The 20,928-nt window shown below is 45.7% G+C and overlaps 1 protein-coding gene across 2 annotated transcripts in view; it reads left to right on the top strand.

Annotated features, from left to right (window-relative positions):
* LOC140388419 (haloacid dehalogenase-like hydrolase domain-containing 5) overlaps nucleotides 1-20,928 on the top strand; it is a 71,160-nt gene that overhangs the window by 30,307 nt on the left and 19,925 nt on the right. For both annotated transcript variants that reach the window (XM_072472558.1, XM_072472559.1), the window contains exons 2-5: nucleotides 5,434-5,631; nucleotides 11,430-11,542; nucleotides 14,874-14,967; nucleotides 20,693-20,726. In XM_072472558.1, coding sequence (XP_072328659.1) covers nucleotides 5,434-5,631; nucleotides 11,430-11,542; nucleotides 14,874-14,967; nucleotides 20,693-20,726 — 439 coding nt within the window. The remainder of the gene's footprint in view (nucleotides 1-5,433; nucleotides 5,632-11,429; nucleotides 11,543-14,873; nucleotides 14,968-20,692; nucleotides 20,727-20,928) is intronic.

Here is a 20,928-nt window from a genome sequence, read left to right as displayed (position 1 = left end):
AATTGGGGGTGACACTGGAGGAGGGGTTGTGGTGTGAGGTGTTGCAGAGGGTGAACACCTTAACCTCGTGTGTGAGACTAGGGTTAATACAATTAAAGGTGATGCACAGGGTGCACCTGACGAGGCCAATGATGAGCAGTTTGTTTGAGGTGGTGGAGGACACTTGAGAATGGTGTGGGTGGGGCCTGGCCAAGCATGTACAAATGTTCTGGTCCTGTCCAAAGTTAGAGACGTTTTGGGGTTCTTTGTTCAGCACTATGTCGGCGATCTTGCACTTGGACTTGGAGCACAGTCCCTTGGGGGCCATATCAGTACAGTGGGCTAAACAGCTGACTTGTAATGCAGAACAATGCCAGCAGCGCGGGTTCAAATCCCGTACCGGCCTCCCGAACAGGTGCCGGAAGTTCACAGTAACTTCATTGAAGCCTACTTGTGACAATAAGAGATTATTATTATTTGGGGTGTTGGATCTGCTGGAGCTGCAGACAGGGATAGGAGCGGATGTTTTAGCCTTCGCCTCGCTGATTGTTTCCAGGCGGGTCCTGTTGGGGTGGAGGTCAGCTTCCCCGCCCTGGGCCGCAGTGTGGCTGGGGGACCTGATGGAGTTTCTGTATATTGAGAAGATTAACTTCACCTTGAGGCGGGCAATTGGGGGGTTCCATAAGAGATGGAGTCCATTTATTCTTCACTTTAAAGAGTTGGTCACCATTGGCTGCTAAAGGGGGAGGGGAGTTTGGGAGGGGAGGAGGTATGGGTGGGGGGGGGGGGGGTGGGGAGGGGTGCTTCTGTTATTCTTTTTGTTTTGTGCTGTTTTGTTCTATGTATAAAATGTTAAAAACCAAATAAAAATATAAATCTATCCTGGAGCATATCCTCTAACATCGCCCCAAACTCTGTGCTTAGAGAGTTGACGCAGTTCAGCAACAAAAGCAGCTACAGTCAGTCCTGCCTTTTGAAAATGACTATGGAAGTTAAAACATTGGACAATCACTGAGGGCTTAGGATGGTGATGATTCTGAATGAGTGCACCGAACTTCGCAAATGGTTTCCGTGGTGCTAATTTCCTCATTAGTGTGTAACTCTTTGCTGCGCACACCAGGAGAATTGGCCGCTTTTTAGCCTCGTCTGCAGTTCCATTTGCCAGGAAAAGGTGCCCTGACCTTGTCACACACTCCATCCAATCCTCATGCTGTCACAAGCTCACCAGAAGATGGCCACGGTGCTGACTGCCTTGCAAAGTAACTACTTACTGTGCAAAACTTTGTGTCGCCACGCTGCACCTCCAATTTCTTGTACTTTTTAAAATCCTCGTCACCAGAACTTGTCAAAGTTAAATCTGCTTTACTTCTGAAAACGTTGAGGTAATTATAGTTTGGCTTCAGACACCAGCAACAGCTCAACACAACAATACAAAAGCTCCTCATAGCTAAACTGAAAACCCACGCACGCCCGCTCTCCCGATGGCATCGCAAGTACATGTGCACTTTTGCTGAACACTTCCATACCCACAATCAAATGGGAAGATGCTTATTAAAACATTATAACATCAAGGAAGAAAGGCTTCCCCTTTCTGCAATAGGCTGATTTTCTGGAGGAAAAATGCTTTGTTGTTTTTGTATTTGCTCAATCCTGTGACTACTCTCGGAAGAAAGTTCTCTGAAATGTTAGCCCCCCCCCCCCCATGTGGGCTTTGGATTTGGCCTTCTCAACAGGAGAATTGCTGAATTGGAAATCTGGAATTGTGAAGAAAGATTCAGATGTTACATAAACTTGCACAATGTGTATAGGCATTTACAAATCAATTTGCTGGCTGAGGTTCTTTTGTTTTTGTGTTTGCCAGCTTGCAACTTCCCATTTAACTTGAATGAATGGAAAACTCTGGCTGAGGACAATTGGTTTGCAGAAAACTTGTTCTGGAGATTTATATTGTGGGAGAAGTACCCAATTATCAAAAACACTACTGTTTATCAGACTGTTTTAGGTGTATGTGAAAATCAGTTCTTCTGATCGTCAGTATGTAAAATCAGAGGATAAATCCGTTCTGACTGGTGTTACATTAAACAAGCGCAAAGCAAGTTGGAAGAAAATGAGAAAGCATGTCAAGTCACATCAATTTATATGCCTGACTGCCTCTTTTGCAATGCAGTTATTTTCCTATTTGGTTACTGTATCGGGCACACTGGTATTGCTACTGTTTCACTATTTATCACAAGCTATTCATTTTTTGCTGAAATTATTAACATTTTTGGAACCAAATAAATGAAGATTAATTAGATTCATGATGGTGTGCAACTCGACTAAACCAAAATAGTGAGATGTAAGTTGCGCTGAAAATATCAACGTTTGTATATTTTAATTCAAGTTGCTTTTTTTCTGATGGAGTGACAAGGCTCTGCTGCTCACTGCTGTACAGATGACAGCAGCAGACATCCCCTGCTGGGAGATGGGTACGAGCAGCATTGAGGGGAAACAGATGAGCGGGGGAAACGATAACTGAGCGGGTAGTTGTTGGCTGAGACGCACCAAGAGTGTTTGGGGGAGGGGTTGGAAACACTGTGCCTCTAATGTACACCCAGTTCTAATGATAACTAGATATGGCAATGCGGAGATGGCACAGTGGCCAGGGACAAATATAGAGGTACCTCATCAAAATTAAGATGAGAGGGACTTGCACTGGTTCATGTGGAATGTTGCCAGTAAAAACACCCTAGGCATTTCTAGAAAAGGAAAGGCAACCAAGTATATCTCCAGCAGAGTATTCCCAAGAGGAGCCTCAGACTCCTGACAGTGTAGATGTCTTTGAGAAAAAATAATTCCTGAGGTTTACAGTATTGTAAGAATTAGCATTTTACTCTTAATTTTGATTTATCATGGGCTTATTGTAGTATAAATGTTTCCAGTAAATTTGGTCAGTTTCTGCTACATGCCAGTTTCAGATGATAATTTGATAATTTCCCCTCTGCAAATTGTCTCGAGATGATTACCAATGTTGACGATGTTTATTTGAATGCTAGTTTACAAAAAAAAATCGCAGAGTGCTATTTTCCACTCTTACGAGTCAATAAAGAGATTTGGTAATTTAACATATCCTGTTATCAGCTGCTGAGTAATTTTTGCATTACATGTTAGGTTTTATTGGTCAGAATATTGACTACAGGAGTTCGGACGTCTTGTTGAAGTTGTACAAGACATAGGTAAGACCACTCATGGAATACTGTGTTCAGTTCTGGTCACCCTGTTATAGGAAGGATATTGTTAAACTAGAAAGAATGCAGAAGAGATTTACGAGGATGCTACCAGGGCTTGATGGTCTGAGTTATAAGGAGAGGCTGGATAGGCTGGGACTTTTTTCCCTGAAGCGTAGGAGGCTTAGAGGTAATCTTCTCGAGGTCTATGAAATAATGAGGAGCATAGATAAGGTAGATAGTCGACATCTTTTCCCAAAGGTAGAGGAGTCTAGAACTAGAGGGCATAGGTTTAAGGTGAGAGGGGAGAGATACAAAGGAGACCAGAGGGGCAATTTCTACACACACAGGGTGGTGAGCATCTGGAACAGGCTGCCTGAGGCAGTGTTAGAGGCGGGTACAATTTTATCCTTTAAAAAGTACTTGGAGGAAAACAGAGCCATGGCAATGTTAGATGAGGACAGGGAACTTAGTATACAGGTAATTAAGGAATAGGGTGGGGGTAGTAGGGGACATTGTTTTCTGTTTTTTGTTCTTTTAGGTGTTTTGCGTGTGTCGGCCCGTGCGGTTGTTTAAGAAATGTTAATGTGTTAAACTGTGAAAATTACAAATGCTTCAATAAAATACTTTCTAAAAAAAAAAGCACTTAGACAATGCGGGCAAGTGGGACTAGCTTATTGATAGAAACTGGGCAGCATGGACAAACTGGGCTGAAGGGCCTGTTTGCATGCTTTAAACGTCAATGACTATATGACTCTATTACAGATATGTGGGGCGCGATTCTCCGATCGCGGGACAGAGTGTCCACACCGTTGTGAACGCTTTTGCATTTCAAGATGGCGCGAAACGGGCGAGCCCACTAGCGATTCTGTCCCCCACAGGGGTCTAGCACGGCGTTGGAGCGGTTCACACCGCTCCAGCCTCACTACACGGCGTGCATTGGGGGCGGCGCCAACCCGCGCATGCGCAGTGGGGACGTGCCAACCCGCGCATGCGCAGTGGGGACGTGCCAACCCGCGCATGCGCAGTGGGGACGTGCCAACCCACGCATGCGCAGTGGGGACGTGCCAACCCGCGCATGCGCAGTGGGGACATGCCAACCCGCGCATGCGCGGTGGCTTTACGGAATGTGCCAGCCCCGACGCAACACAGCGCGGGGTTTCTGGAGCCGGACGTGTAACAAAGTAGGCCCGGGGGGGGGGGGGGGGGGGAAGAGGCCGGCCCGCCGATTGGTGGGCCCCGATCGCGGGCCAGACCCCATCGGAGGGCTCCCCGGGACGGAGCCCCCCTCTCACATATCGGAGAATCGCACGCCGGCGTCGGTGCAGCGTGGCGCGGTTGTGGCGATTCACCGGCCCGGCGCGGGGCTGGGAGAATCGCGCCTGTGATGTTCTGAAAAGTATGATGCTGTACAGATAAGTATTGGGTCTAAGACTTTTAATTATATAGATAGTTGGTTTTGGGCAATCCCATTATGCTTGTGACATTTTATGCTTGTATCCAAATGGCATCTCAAAAGTCTTTACAGTACGTTTTTTTTTGCAGGAACTGGTGGTTTTAAGCATTTGTATAGATAGTTATTTGCTAGGGCTAAAAACTGAAGAGGGTGGTCTTGTGGTGCAGTGGGTAGCGACCCCGTCACCAAGCCAGAAGCTCTGGGTTCAAGTCCCATTCTCGGACTTTATGACTTAGGAAGATGCGTACACAACGCAGCCAGACAGATGAGCATCAACCTGTAAACCTCTCCAACGTACGGCAGTAGCAGGTGGTAAGAACTGGAGAGACTCCAGGTCAGCTGTATGATGGAAAGAAATCGGAGCCGCTACCATCACTATTCATTGCTCTATTCAGTGCATGTTGCCACAGCAACTGAAAAACCTTGGGGTGGGGCTTGGGGGGGGTCACTGGTGGCCAGGTGGCTGGTGTCGATTAGATTGACGCCAATAATGTGTTTCATCTTCTTTCCAATCGAGGTTCTGGGATCCTGCCTCCTTGCCCTCCCTATGGTGGAGATTGCGGTGCTGGGCATCGAACCTGCTTTCGGGCAGATAATTGAAGAATAAAAGCTGAGCCATTCCTCATGATAGTCACGTAATGATTAATATGAGTGACTCATTTGTAAAATGTAATGGGGATAACAGAATCTGTGCTGAGTTGTAATTGTTTTTTAGTTGTGCAGTTGATTTTATGGTATTCCCAAATACATTTTTGAAAAGCTGAGTAATCCTTTTCTCTGTTGAAATTTCAGCCCTGCTTTGGCCTCCTTGTTGACATTGATGGAGTGTTGGTGCGAGGAAAAACACCCATACCAGCTGCCAGGAAAGCTTTCAAGAAGCTAATGAATATGAAGGGAGAATTCTTAGTGCCTGTGGTGTTTGTAACCAATTCAGGAAATTGTGTTCGACAAACCAAGGCTGACCAACTAACCCAAGTATTAGGTGTACCAGTGAGTATCTAAATGCATGCTTTACAAAGATGTTACAATTGGTGGAATGAACCATTTAATTTGCCACGATGATCAAATTTCATATTAACAACAGATTATAATGTGCTATGACGCCATTTTATCTTTTATCACGCTTAATCTTTTTCTTGATGGACAAAGTGGCTGCTTACCTGTATATTACCCAATTGCTGTGGTTGTTACTCATAGCCAGTCCTGTGGGCTAAGGATTAAATTTGTGCCACGTCTATCTATTGTACCCAGAACTTGAATATCTTGGTGACAAGGCTAAAAACAGTACTAAATAGTACTGTCTGTTGTGAGATCTGCATGGAAAGAGGCTATTGATTGGAATTATACATATCTGTAAAGGTCAACAATTTTATTTGCATAAACGTTATGTGTTTTACATTTTCAGAAAGAGAGAGGTTAGGGGCAAAGGTACTATTGCCTTTCCTTTGCCCATCTTGCTTATGCCTCACAGCGTTGAGCAAGCTTTTTGTGAGTAAGTCATGTCAATTGGCAACAGGATTTCCTTCCAAAGTCTGTTCATTAATTTTACCACTCTGACAAAGGTATGTTGTAGAGCTTTGTTGCAGAGAACTGGCAACCATGGAAGGGGTGATAGGCACAATCACACATTTTAAGAATAATGGGTCTCCTATTTAAGACTGAGACGAGGAGATGTTTTTTCCCCTGAGGTTCGTGAGTCTGTGCAACACTCTTCCCCAGAGATTGGTAGAGGCAGGCTCATTGGATACTTTTAAGACAGAGGCAGATAGATTCTTGTCTAACAGGGGTTAAGCTTGAGGGGCTGAATGGCCTATTGCTGCTCTGCTCCTAATTCATCTGTCTGTATATGACACAAAGTTGCATGGAATGTAGTTGAACACCCAACAGCTTAGTTTGCAGTGAGTAAACTGGAGCTCAGTATTCTGAAATTGAATAGCAAAGTATATTAACAAGTTATACCTCAGCAATTTTCAGGTTAATCACTAGTTGAGACTGAGGCTCCTTGACTGCTCTCCATAAATAATCTTTATTTATTAGTGTCACAAGTAGGCTTACATTAATACTGCAATGAAGTTACTGTGAAAATCCCCTAGTCGCTAGACTCCAGCGCTTGTTCGGGTACACTGCGGGAGAATTCAGAATGTCAGAATGTTCAGTTCATCAAACAAGCACGACTTTTGGGACCCACATAGACAAGGGGAGAACGTGCAGACTTCGCACAGACAGTGACCCAAACCGGGAATCGAACGCCTGGCGTTGTGAAGCAGCAGTGCTAACCACTGTGCTACCGTGACGCCACATCAACTGCACAGGAATTGGTGTGCCTTTGGATCAGCTATTTGATTATGGCTGCTGGTTACTTGAAATAGTTAAGGGAAACCAACCCTATGGATTTTAACTTTGTCCTCCACATTAACAATATAGCCCAGTGCTACACCAGGTATTGCTATCCCAACATGAATTGTGAAAATGAGAGAGCATCAGACAATATTCTCTTAAGAAGCTCATACCAAGCAAATTATTAAGGCAGATTGAGGTACTGTTACTAATTGAGAAGGCTATATCTGCTAATTTCCACAGTCCGAGCTATTTTCTAATAGGCTGTATTAGCTGATGGGGTGAAGAGGAGGACGTGAATTTCATAGATATAAGTCACGAGTAAAATAAACATAATAGAAAATTTTACGAGCCCCTGAGGATGAAACCAAACCTTGCAATGATGGCAACTGTGTATGAACTGAATAAAGGCTTTCATTTGACCCGCAAGAACAAAGGACTGCACCTTTTTCATAATCTTTATTGTCACAGGTAGGCTTACATTAACACTGCAATGAAGTTACTGTGAAAATCCCCTAGTCGCCACAGTCCGGCGCCTGTGCAGGTACACCGAGGGAGAATTGATAATGTCCAATTCACCTAACAAGCATGTCTTTCGGGACTTGTGGGAGGAAATCGGAGCACCCGGAGGAAACCCACGCAGACACGGGGAGAATGTGCAGACTCCTCACAGACAGTGACCCAAGCTGGGAATCGAACCTGGGACCCTGGTGTTGTGAAACCACAGTGCTAACCACTGTGTTGCCGTGCTGCCCACCATACCTTCAATGTGAAGCTACAGAATTTTACAAACTTTGCACAAGAATTTCATTCAGCATTTTTCACATCTCCCCTGCCACCTCCAATTCCCAGGTCCCTGACGAAGTACTCCGAGAGCAAATTATTTTCCTTTAATAGTTCACCAGCATACTGTTGCTTCTGTCACTCTACTTAGTAACTCCTTGGGCGGGATTCTCCGACCCCCCCGCCGGGTCGGAGAATCGCCGGGGGCGGCGTGAATCCTGCCCCCGCCGGCTGCCGAATTCTCCGGCGCTGGGGATTTGGCTGGGGTGAGAATCGTGCTGCGCCGGTCGGCGGCCGCTGGCAGTGACCCTCCCGGTGACTCTCTGGCCTGCGATGGGTCAAGGGGCTGCCCGTTTTCGGCCGGTCCCGCCGCCGTGGATTAGAGTAGGTAATTACCGGTGGGACCTGGCTGCACCGGGCGGCCTAAGGGGTCCTCGGGGGGGACGCGGGGGGTTCTGGCCCCGAGAGGTGCCCCCACGGTGGCCTGGCCCGCGATCGGGGCCCACCGATCCGCGGGCGGGCCTGTGCCGTGGGGGCACTCTATTCCTCCGCGTTGGCTGCTGTGGTCCTCCACGATGGTCGACGCGTAGATGATCCCCCCCCCCTACCCCCCCCCCCCGCGCATGTGCTGGGATGACGCCAGCACACGCTGGCGCTCCCGCACATGCGCCTGCCGGCGGAGGCTCTTCGGCGCCGGTTGGCGTGGCGCCAAGCCCCTTCCGCGCTGGCCGGCGGGGCGCAAACCACTCCCGCGCCGGCCTAACCCCTGAGGGTGTGGAGGATTCCGCACCTTTGGGGTGGCCCGACGCCGGAGTGGTTCACGCCACTCCTTCCCGCCGGAGTTGCCTGCCCCGCCAGTTTGCGGAGAATCCCGCCCCATGTTCTTCTTAATAACATTTTTTTTAAAAAAAAGTAACTCATTATTTTTTAGAATCATAGAATCCCTACAGTGCAGAAGGAGGACATTTGGCCCCTGAGTCTGCACCAACCCTTGTCTCCCCATACCACCGTCTCCCCATTTCATCATAGTCCCCATCACCCCTGTTCCACCCACCCCCCGCGATGAACTACTTGTGCAGCTCACGGTGCTCTCTACGAGTCCCCACAAGAGACGTTGGTCCACAGCAGATGGGAGAGGACCCAGATGGGCGGTAGGGTGCCGGACATCATCCTCACCCCCTACAAGGAACGGGCATGGGAGATCGCAGGGGTGGCCGAAGGCAGATCTGTCACTGACATAAGAAGAGGTTGGCGGCGCACAAAGGTGAGGTTACACCGGCCTCCACTCAGATGACCTGACATACCGGAGTTGTTAATGCCATGCAGACTGACCCATATCCTCCCACTGACCACATTTCCATTCTCCTGTAGGATCCACAACCAATGGCGCCGGCCCATACGGCATTGTCCCCACCCCATCTCACATGAGAACACCTTGGAGGGGAGCTCTGAGGGACACCACCATATGCGCGGCACAGCTATCATCCCCACCCTCCACCAGCACAGAGAGACACACCTCGGTGGGCGACAGTATTGGAGAGGGAGGACTTCTGAGGCACAATCTGGTGAGCAGCACATAGTTGCGGATGCATATCAGGTGGAGGCAAAAATGCCCAGGCCAGACAGCAGTCCGAGGTCTGCTGGATCCCAGGACCCAGCTGGGTGTACCCGAAGCTGATACAGTCGATAGGGTGCGGCTGTGATATTTAGAGGGGGATGTCAGCAGCACACCAGCAGGTCCATAGCCAACTGGAGGAGTCCCAGAGGATACAGGCGCAGTGGATGGTGCTGGCAATGCATAGCACCAAGGCCAACACTGCTAGGATGGCGGCCACAGTGGAAAGCCTGGTGCACGACGTCAGCAGCATGAGTGGAAGTGTCCAAAGCGTGGCTCGGTCGGTGATGGCCATGGCTCAGTGTCTTGACAGCATGTCCCTATCGCTGGGGGACATGACCCACCAGGTTGACCTTGATGAGGCACTGCGGGGCATACCTTGGTCTCAGGTGGGCATTGCAGAGGCCCTCCAGAGCACATCCTGGTCACTTGGAGAGGCCTCCCAGTCTCGGGTGGGCATAGGTGGGGCGCTGCCGAGCTTGTCCCAATTGCAGGAGGCATTGCAGGGGCTCCAGAGCATGTCCCAGTCACTGAGGAACATCGCTGCGGATGTCAACACTGTTCTCCAGACATTAGGGAGCCTCCACGGCTGGCAGAGCCAGTTGACCCATGGGCAGCAGGGGCTCGATCCAGCTGCCTCTCCATCCCGAGGACCCTATTGTGGGGAGGGGGAGAATAATGGAGAAGGCCACAGCCTACGTGAAGGGGGCGAGGATGCGGGCCTCCCTGGCCTTCCGTGCTTGCCAGACCCTCGCCGCTGCCACCTATCCTCCAGCTGGTCCTGCGGTTCCTCCCCAGGCTTGTACTCCTGGTCAGGCACCTCCTCATCCTCCTCCTTGGCCACATGTTCCTCTCCCTCCATCTCTAGTATGTCGCCCCACTGGTGTGCCAGATTGTGGAGGACACAGCAAACCACCAGAAAGCGGGCGATTCTCCGGGGGGGTGTACTTTAATGCACCACCAGAGCGGTCGAGGCATCAGACCCGCATCTTGAGGAGTCCGATGCACGGCTCAATGACAGTCCATGTGGCCGCATGGGCCTCGTTGTATCAGGTGTCCGCATCGGTCACTGGGTGTCTGGGGTACAGGGTGTGGGGTCCAGTGAGCAGAGGCGCCTGCTGTGGCTGGGGATGCGTGGGCAGGGGATGTGGTGGTGGGGGGGGGCGCGCCAGTAGGAGCAGTGGGAGAGCAATGGGGGAATGGGGGGTCCCGGGGAGGAAGACACCACTGGTTGTCAGTCTCACACCCTTTCCCAATTCCACACAATTGACAATCTCTTGGACACCGCTTGCAGCACCAAGAACCTCTCCGATTTATTCTCTATTAAGAAACTATCCAAAGTAGCTGCACTTGAAGATCCCTTGAAGCATTGGGAGTGAAGCAACTGGAAAAATGGTCTACCTGTGCCATGCATTAAGTATCATTTTAGTCCAAGGGCATATAATTTCATATTGGTAACTAGGTTAATTCAGTTCTGTTTTAAGAATGGATATATGAAGTGAAACTTGCAAAAGAATAGTGTCAAGAATGATGTTCATGAAGTAAAACTGTTCACGGGATTCCTTTAAATTATGTGTCCGGTTAAAATTAACATTATGAAAGAATGGAATGTGTAACAGTTTAGCGCATGGTCCAATCAGTTTTCAATCAAGATCAACGGTGGATCATCAGGTGCGGCGTAAATGTTTTGATTTGGACGCAAACTGATAAGCTAAATACCTTGTCGACATCAAGGGATCTTCAAGTGCAGGTACTTTGGATAGTTTCTTAATAGAGGCAGGCCCAAAGCAGAACTCATTGTGATTTGCCACCAAACTGGTTAGGTCCGAAGAATATCCAGTGCTGAATTGCCTCACAGGTACGTGGAATTTGTTCTTCCAATCATGATTAAATCTGAGAGGTTCTTGTTGCCGCATGCTTGTTGGAAACTAGGAATGATTTTTATAATTTGTTCATCTGGGTGGAAGATTGTCGTGAAATTCATCCACAAAATTTAATGGTAGCTAAAGATAAGCTGCTTGTACTCATGTATTTTCTTTTGAATGTCTATCAGATTTCTCAGGATCAAGTGATGATGGCTCACAGTCCACTGCGGATGTTTAAACATTACCATGACAAATGTGTACTGGTCTCTGGGCAAGGCCCAGTCATGGACATTGCTAAAAGGTATCCTTTTGGGAAATTTATACTGGAACAATGCTACAAACAAGAATGCTTTTGTGTGTGGACGTGCATGCATGTACCCTCAGATAGCCATACCGTGGACATTTAATCTTTTATCAAATTTTGGGTACATTTTGTTGTCAACATTTAGAAAGCCATGGGCTAACCAAGAGCAGTCAACTTGCATTTGTAAAGAGGGGCGGTGCTTGACTGACTTAATTGGCACTTTTTTCATGCAAATGTCACAGCAAATCGAAAACTTCAGTGGGTTTGACACGTGTGCACTTCGGAAGACATCTTCTAAGCTACCATTTAAGGAGACACGTTGCAACAAGTAAGACTGATGTTATTAAAAGGAATGTGGCTGCATTAATAGAGAGACAATACTGCAAACAGATGCTTTTCAGATTGGGAAAATGTGGTTATATGGTGTGCCTCAGAGGCTTGTGCTGACATTCCCTTTGTATGCCTAATTTGACATGGGTCCAAGAGCAGCAAAGTTGAAGTTTGCTGATATCAAATAAGGGGTACAGCAAACTGAATAAGAATTGAGGAAGACAGAAAGCAGTGGAATGGGCATATATTTACCGATGACGTTCAGTGGGGAGATCTGGGGAAAGAAAGGAGCAAATTGATGGAACTATACATTTTAATGGTAGGATGTGGATAACAGAGTTGTGCTAGAAATATACTAATCTTTAACAATGAGAGGGAAGGTAGGAAAGTCCTTCCTTCCTTTCCACCCATCTATTCATCCTTTCATTCAGCGATTCGCAGCTTTATTTTTCAACCAGCTTCAATATTTGTTTTTGTTTTTGTCTTTTACCTTGGGCCAAATACGGCCAGGAAATGATGGCCTGCAATAATTCCTGTCGGATACCAGGCTAATATCTCACTAACACATTGAGTGTGAGATATTTCTGAATTATCGAGACAAGCAACATTTAAATTAGCTTATTAGCACCTTAGGTACCCGTTGTCCCTTAGTCCTTTTTGTTAACTTGCATGAATGTACTATGATATTTGATAGAATCATTAGTGAAAGGTTATTTCCACATGTTGGCAACAAGTGACATAAACAAGAGGTTATCACTTGAAGAATGAAGAAAGAAGTTGATAGAACTTTTCTTTTCAGTGTTATGAGCATTTTGGTCCCTTCAAGTAAAGTATTAATGAGGCACTGACCATAATGTGATTTTAAAAGGGAGTTGGTAAGTGTTTGAAAAGGAAATACATCGAAGAATTTGAAGGACATGATACAGGGTTGGGATAGCTAGCTGTAGTCAAAGTGCTAACATAGATAGGTGCTATTAGCAAAATAACCAGATTGTTTGCTCTCATTTCTATGATTCTACAATTTCTATGCTTGGATGACATTCCAAAATAAATGTGACCTTTTTGAATTAGATAACTTTCCTTTGTTTGTTTTTGATTATGGTATTGCCTTTTTATGCGGCCTTCGAGCCTCTCAAACAGTACTTCAAAATCTGTGTCAGCAATATCTGAATCTGTCTAGCATCCAAAAGTGGGATTAGGCACAGCCTAATATACATCAAATTAGGAGGTTATTCATGAAGGCCCTGACTTCTCAACCCTGCCCCTCGCTAAGGTGTGGTGATCCTCGGGTTAAACCACCACCAGTCAGCTCTCCCCCTCAAAAGGGAAAGCAGCCTCTGGTCATCTGGGACTTTGGCGACTTTATCTTTACATCAAAGTCTAGTTATAAACTTCAATCAATTTCAACATCAAAATAATTAAAATGTTTACCATTTTCTATAGTTGACATTAATGATTCTACATTCCATGTCACACCTCTCTGCAAGTCACACTTATTGCCTAACTTGGGCGCATGTGACAATCATACTCACTAAATTTATTTTATTACAGAGGTTAAAGGACGTAATTATACATTGATGCATTTCCGAAGTTACACAGGTGTGGCAGGATGTGCACTATTATCAGTTCCAGATTTTGCAGACACTGAGCTGGAATTTCGGCAAGCAGATTTATAGGCCTTACTTGCTTGGCGTCTAGTTGTAGTCAAGAGCTGGGAGGTTGGGTAGCAAAATACCACTAATCTGTGCCCGTGAGTAAAGGGGAAGTAACAAATTTTAATGTGCATGTGCTTCCTGACTCGTGGCCCAATACAATTAGAGGGACCAGAATTTTTATTGTAACAACTGACATTTAAAAAAAAACTAAGGGGCAATTTAGCGTGGCCAATCCATGTACCCTGCACATCATTAGGTTCTGGGGGTGAGACCCACGTAGACACAAGGGAGAATGTGCAAACTCCACACAGACAATGGCCTGGTGCCTGGATTGAACCTGGCTCTTTGGCGCCGTGAGGCAGCAGTGCTAACCATTGTGCCACCGCGCTGCCTGAACAACTTACATTTATATAGAGTTTTTAACATAGTAAAACATCCCAAGGTGCTTCGCATGGGGACTTTAGCAAAGTCATTAAAAGCCTGGCCAAAGAAATACATTTTAAAGAGCATCTTATAGGAGGAGGAGAGCAAGGTAGAGAGGGGGAGAGGTTGAGGGAGGAAGTTCCAAAGCTAGAGTCCAGGCAGCTGAAAGCATCGCCGCTAATGGTGGAGCAATTGAAATCTGATGTTCAGGTGGCCAGAATTGAAGGACGCCAGAGATTTCAGAGGGTTGTAGTACTGAGGAGATTACAGAGATATAATGGTCATTTTCTGCTTGTAATGTTTTTTTTCTTGTTCAGCAGTTGTACTCAGTGAACTCAGTAACTTGATGATTTTACAGCGTTTATTGCTTTGTTTTCTTTCAGAACTTGTGTCCGCATAACTTACATCTCAACCACGTGTACAGTTCTTCCTAGTTTCAGTTGGCCAGTTTGGGATTCAAGGGCTCTTGTCTGGTGGAAACTGGGGTGGGGGTGACAGTTGCAACCCCTTATGCTGGGCTATATTTTCCGATTCCCACCCAATTTAATCCCACAAGCCTCTCCCCACTCTGTCTCCTTCCACAGCTCCATACTCTTCTCGATCCCTTTCCCATTCATTACTCATACAGCCATGCCCTTTTCTGCACCTCCTCCCAATTAAGACCTACTTTTCTGCTATTCTTAATGTTGGTTTAATAAAACTTTTATTATAAGGTCAACAAATCCTGACTGACATCTAATGATATATTGCCTTGTCTTTGTGTTCATTTTTCACTTAAATAAAACTTGCTTTGGATTCTTTACTCTTCCAACAGTTAAACTGAGGTGCAGTAAGAGTTGTGACATTTTTTCATAAAATAATTCCCGTAGCTATTTGTGTTTCCTTTTGATAAAAACGCATGATTCTTAACTTTGTGTCAGTATTGGGTTTACCCATATTATTACCATGGAAATGTTGCGCGAGGCATTTCCTTTACTGGACATGATGGACCATGATAGGAAACCTGCACTGTCGGTGAGTGCCAGTTTTACTTTAACGTCTTTGCTTCAGCTTATCAATGATCACTGCACTTGAGCAAAGTGCCTTTTTGCTCTGAAGGTGTAAAAAGAGTTTTTCTTCTTAGAACCTCAGATTTCCTTTTCAGTCTTATTCGACCACAAGCAGAGTTAGGCCACTTGACCCATCGAGTCTGCTCCGCCATTCAATCATGGCGGATATTTTCTCATCCCCATTTTCCTGCCTTCTCCCCATAAGCCCTGATCCCCTTATTAATCAAGACGATTGGGAGAATTCAGTGCAGATTCCTCTCTCTGCTGACTGTATTTGCTCAGACTTGCCAATATTAGCAGCGAACCACTTCTTTAAGAGTACTGCTATAAATATATTCACACTTTTCCCTTTGTTTCATGTTTTTGAAGCAATTAAATACCTTGATAACTGGTAAAGGTCAGACTGTAAATATTTAGCAATCTGTGTTGTATTACTGTCTGGTAGTCATTCCTTACTTTGTGCAACTTTTTATTTGTTTTATTTCCAATCTGCATGAAGTTTCAAAATGGATAAGGCACTTAGTTAATTCCATACATTTTTTATGGTACAGTGACACTCCTTTCGCAGCGTCTCATAATAAAAATCTTATAAAGTTGTAATGTGCGATAATGGAGCAACAACGGGGTTGGTGCGTATGTACATTGCTTTTAAATGTGCGTATGTACATTGGTTTTAAACTTTAGGTTGCTCACATAAATACTGTGGTTCGGTCACAGACTGAAATAAACCTCTTTCTATTGTACGTGAAATAGTATCAGAACCAATGTGCATGCTGCTCCAGTGTACATTTTGCAGCTGAGTTTGTTAGCCTTCTCACAAAGTTCCCATGGAAATACAAATAAAAACCTGGAGGAAGAATAAAGCTTTAGGTTTTTTGATTAACGGAGATTCTACATTGTACTGAAATCTTGAAATTTATTGTTCTGAATTTTCTGGTGACTGTAGCTGATATTTTTGCATTTCTATGACTTATTATACAGTAGCTTTCTCTGACTCAGTTGGTAAATACAATGAGCTATAGAGACCAACAGATTCTCTAATTCAAACCCTAATATATGATCCTTCTTGAAATGTGTACTTGTGAGACTTGGGTGACGTATGTGCTATGATGCCCTATAACCAAATAATCTCCCTGTGCTCAATGTACACTCGGAATATACAATTGAGCAAGTTAGTAAAGACCAGTTAATACTTGCATAAACTGTGTCTCTGTATGAACTATCACCTGCTTTCTTTCAAATAACGTGTTAAATCCAGGTAATCTTTGGGCGGAACGTAACCGACCCTATGGCACCTTTTGCAATAATAGCAAGGAATTCTCCCAGTATCAGGCTTTCTGAAATGTTACTGTATTAGAGCCACTCAAAATGTCAGGGCAGTTTCATTATGGCAATATTAATGTTTATATAATTAAACAACTCTCCACATAAAGATTTTGATGACAGCCAAGCCAAACGCTTGACAAGCTATTAAAACTTGAAAGTCTACGGAAATACTGGGTTTACATTTTATGTAGCTTATTTGCTCCAATTATATTGAACTGAAGGAAAAATAGGTAATTGCATCTAGGGCATTATCCACTGTTATTTACATCTTTTGGAATTGCAATGAATCTTAACAATGTATCGTCACCCAGTTGCTGGTTTCGATCTAGTTGGTTTCTGTCTAGTAAATCTGCAAATGAGAATAATTGAACTAACAGTAATTCTTGGCTGTAAATCTGTTTTTGCTCACCTAACTTCTCTAATCACCTCGCAGTCATGTGCCACTATGCATCTTCTTCTGATCTGGCTCACTGCACTCCAGTTCCAATATCAGTGCATTTCAAAAGTCCTCTCAACCTTTCGAACCCAGTTTCAAAACCTATCTCTTCAATTGCATCTTTACTCAGTTTCCCTAACTCTTCATCCATGTCCCGGCTCCTGCTTTGCAAACACTGTGACATTTCACCGTGCAATTGCCTGTAGTTATTGGGTTCTAGAAAGTATTCTGTTCTTGCTACTCTACAAATGATGTTTCAAAATACCCAAATCTTCTGCACCCACCTTTTGATAGGAGATATTCTGATTTAAACCAGACGTCATTTCCCACTCAGCTGAGCTGCCCCCTCCTACCCACCTCCAAATTAAGCTGAAATGTAGGTTACTTAGATGATACTGACCTTTTCTGGCTTGTGTCCCAGCCCAAGCTGATGTGATGAATGTAAGAAATTGTCATTTTATATTTTTTGCAGTAATGCTATTTAAAACTTGGGTTAAGATGCGTACAGACAGTATGACTGCTGGAGCTGTGATTAAGGTGTTATAAAAGTGAGGAAATAATTGATTTGCAGGTGAACCATTTACTTCTTTATAGATAGCCAGCTAATGGAATATTGTTTACTTGTGAAGGAGCCCTGGGGAGTGGACAATTTTATAAGGGGTGTTGTGTTTGGTCGTGGTTAAATAAGTCAAAGGACAACTTTGTAAGAAGTGACAAAAGGATGCCTTCAGCTTTGGTTACAGGGGATGTATTTAATGGGAGGAGCCAGGTCTGTCCTATGTGTTTAAATTAAAGTTTGTTTTTGCGTAAAAGAAACCGATTGGTCAGTGTTATCACTCCTGTGATGCAGTAACATTTCCTCACAGTTTTACAAAGTGTAAATAGTTGGGTTCTCCTCTGGGATCCTAACATAGACATCAGGTCAATCTCAAATTTCAAAAAAAGACCGACCTCACCGGAGAGAAAATCAATATTGTAAACTCACTTATTTCCTACTCCGTGGGAGATGGTGACACTCTTTCAATTCTGCTACAACCACTTATATTTATATAGTGCCTTCAATATAACAAAACATCCTCAGGCACTTCACAGCAGCTTTTTGAAGCAAAATTTGACACTGAGATACAGGAGGGATATTAGGTGACCAAAAGCTTGGTCAAAAAGGTAAAGGCAAAAAGAGAAGCAGCGAGCAAGGGAATTCTGCAGCTGGGGCCTTGGCATTTGAAGGCACAGCCGCCAGTTCTGGAGGAATTGAAGTTGCTGGTGCTCAAGGTGCCAGAATTAGAGGAGCACAAGATACTTCAGAAGGCTGTAGGCCCGGAGGGGATTGCACAAAAAGGGCTGGGTCAGGTTATGGAAGGATTTGAAAGCCAGGATGAGAATTTTGAACTTGGGGTGTTGTGTAACTGGGGGTCAATGCAGCTCAGCCAGCACTGAGGTAATGGGAGAATGGGACGGGCTGGGAATGGGAGAATGGGACGGGCTGGGAAGGGGAGAATGGGACGGGCTGGGAAGGGGAGAATGGGATAGGCTGGGAATGGGAGAATGGGACGGGCTGGGAATGGAAGAATGGGACGGACTGGGAAGGGGAGAATGGGAAGGATGGGCTGGGAATGGGAGAATGGGACGGGCTGGGAAGGGGAGAATGGGATAGGCTGGGAATGGGAGAATGGGACGGGCTGGGAATGGAAGAATGGGACGGACTGGGAAGGGGAGAATGGGAAGGATGGGCTGGGAATGGGAGAATGGGACGGGCTGGGAGTAGGGAGAATGAAATAAACTGGGGGGAGGGAGAATGGAACGGCTGGGGGCAGCGAGAATGGGACGGGTTGGGAGCAGAGAGAATGGGATGGGCTGGGAATGGGATGGGCTGGGAAAGGGAGAATGGGACAGGCTGGTACTGGGATGGGCTGGGAGCAGGGAGAATGGGACGGGCTGGGAGCAGGGAGAATGGGACAGGCTGGGAATAGGACAGGCTGGGAGCAGGGAGAATGGGATGGGCTGGGAGCAGGGAGAATGGGACGGGCTAGAAATGGGACGGTTTGGGAGCAGGGAGAATGGGACATGCTGGAAATGGGACGGGCTGGGAGCAGGGAGAATGGGACGGCTGGGGGCAGGGAGAATGGGACGGCTGGGGGCAGGGAGAATGGGACGGGCTGGGAGCAGAGAGAATGGGATGGGCTGGGAATGGGAGAATGAGATGGGCTGGAAATGGGAGAATGGAATGGGCTGGAAATGGGAGAATGGGACGGGCTGGAAATGGGATGGGCTGGGAGCACGGAGAATGGGACGGGCTGGGAGCAGGGAGAATGGGACGGGCTGGGAATGGGACAGGCTGGGAGCAGGCAGAATGGGACGAGCTAGGGGCAGGGAGTGGGAGAATGGGACAAGTGGGAGAACAACAGTCTTCCCTCTAAGGTTAGCATGTGCATGACCACACAGTAATCTGGAATGAACTGTGAATTGAAGTACACAGGTCACTTAACGTTTTGGAAATTCAGTGAGTGGTGGAAATCTGTGCATTACCTTAATAATGGTGAACATGGATAGGAAACATTCCAGGGAGCACTGACATGCATTCAGATAAAGAGCGTTTAATTCTGTCTTTTTACCAATTGCCTATCCTGAATCTTATGATGGTGCATACTTTATGTTTATCCATTCTGACCTTTCTTGTCTCACAATGATTATCAGTCTAAGCATCTTGCATTATTACCTCATCCTTTCTCATTAACTTTCGAAATCTCTCCTCACGTGAACCCCTCACCTCTCCCAAAAATTAGTTTAACGTCCTCCCTACAGATCTGGTTGTACAATTCGCCAGGACAGTGATCCCAGAGCAGTTCCAGTGAAGATCGTCCTAGGGGTACAAACAGTACAGCTCCTTCCCAGTGCTGGTGCCAGCACCCAATGAATTGAAATCCATTTCTCCCACACCAATCTTTGTGCCTGGCATTCAACTCTCAAATCTTATTTACCCTATACCAATTTGCTTGTGGTTTGTAGTAAGCCAATGATTATTACCGTTTTTGATTCTGCCTCTTTATTTGGCCCCTTGCTGCTCGTGCTCCCTCGACAGAACCTCTTTCTTTCTTTATCCTACCTGTGTCATTGGTACCTACATGGACCATGATGAGCAGATCCTTCCCCTCCCAATCCAGTTCCTTTCCAACCCTGAGGGGATGTCCATAATCAGGGCAAGCAACTTGGAATTCAGGACTCTCACTCCCGGCTGTAGAGAACGATGTCTATTCCCCCTGCTATGTGCTCATCTACCACTTCATTCCTTTTTTACTTCCCTCACTTGAATTGCTCTTGTACTACAGTACTGGGGTCAGTTTGCTCAACCTCCCTGCAGTCTTCCCTCGTGCAGCAGTTTAAATCCCCATACCTGACTGTAGCTCTTTTCCTGGCCAGGGGTCACATCTGAGACACTTGGCCTCAGGAGTGTGCCTACCCCTTGGAACAAAGGTAACATTTCCCCCTCTGGTGCATCACAATGTCTGAAGCTCAGACTGCACTTCATCAACACTGAAGTGAAGCTGCAGCCACTTACTGTAGATACGATTGTTGTGGATCACCTTGTTATCCGCAGGTCCCACATGCTGCAGCTGCAACACATCGCCTGCCCTACCATCTCTATTACCTAAATAGAGGTGTCAAATTTAGAAAAAGCACTGAGCGATTATATGTAGTTATATCAAGTATCTTTAAAATTTAATTCAGAACTTTTAACTCCCTGGCACTGTTTTAAACTGCTGCCCCAGTTCAAATAAAATAGGAACGTGTAATGACTACCAATATGATTGCAATACTTTATCCATTGTAAGTGACTGTTGAAAATATATTTTCTTATGAAAAGCTTGAGTGTTATCTTCAGTCCTTAAGTAATATTAAGCTTTTAACACTGGAATTCTCTATTTTACAGTCACCTAAACCTGTGAAGTTTCCTAACATTGAAGGTAACTCAAACATACATTTCTCTGTTTGTGTTAAATGGCAGTTGTCTTAAAGTTAATTTCTATCCTGACTGCAGAATTAGTGTCAAGCAGTTTGACACAACCCTGATACCGCAGTTACATAAGCCTAAATACAGCAACAGGGCCCAACCTGACACCAGAATGAAGCTGTGTTCAACTCAGTGGAGGATAGAGTCATGCTGTC

The sequence above is a fragment of the Scyliorhinus torazame genome, chromosome 13 (genome assembly GCF_047496885.1).
Source record: "Scyliorhinus torazame isolate Kashiwa2021f chromosome 13, sScyTor2.1, whole genome shotgun sequence".
NCBI lineage: Eukaryota > Metazoa > Chordata > Chondrichthyes > Carcharhiniformes > Scyliorhinidae > Scyliorhinus > Scyliorhinus torazame.
This window is presented reverse-complemented; position numbering and strand designations above follow the sequence as displayed.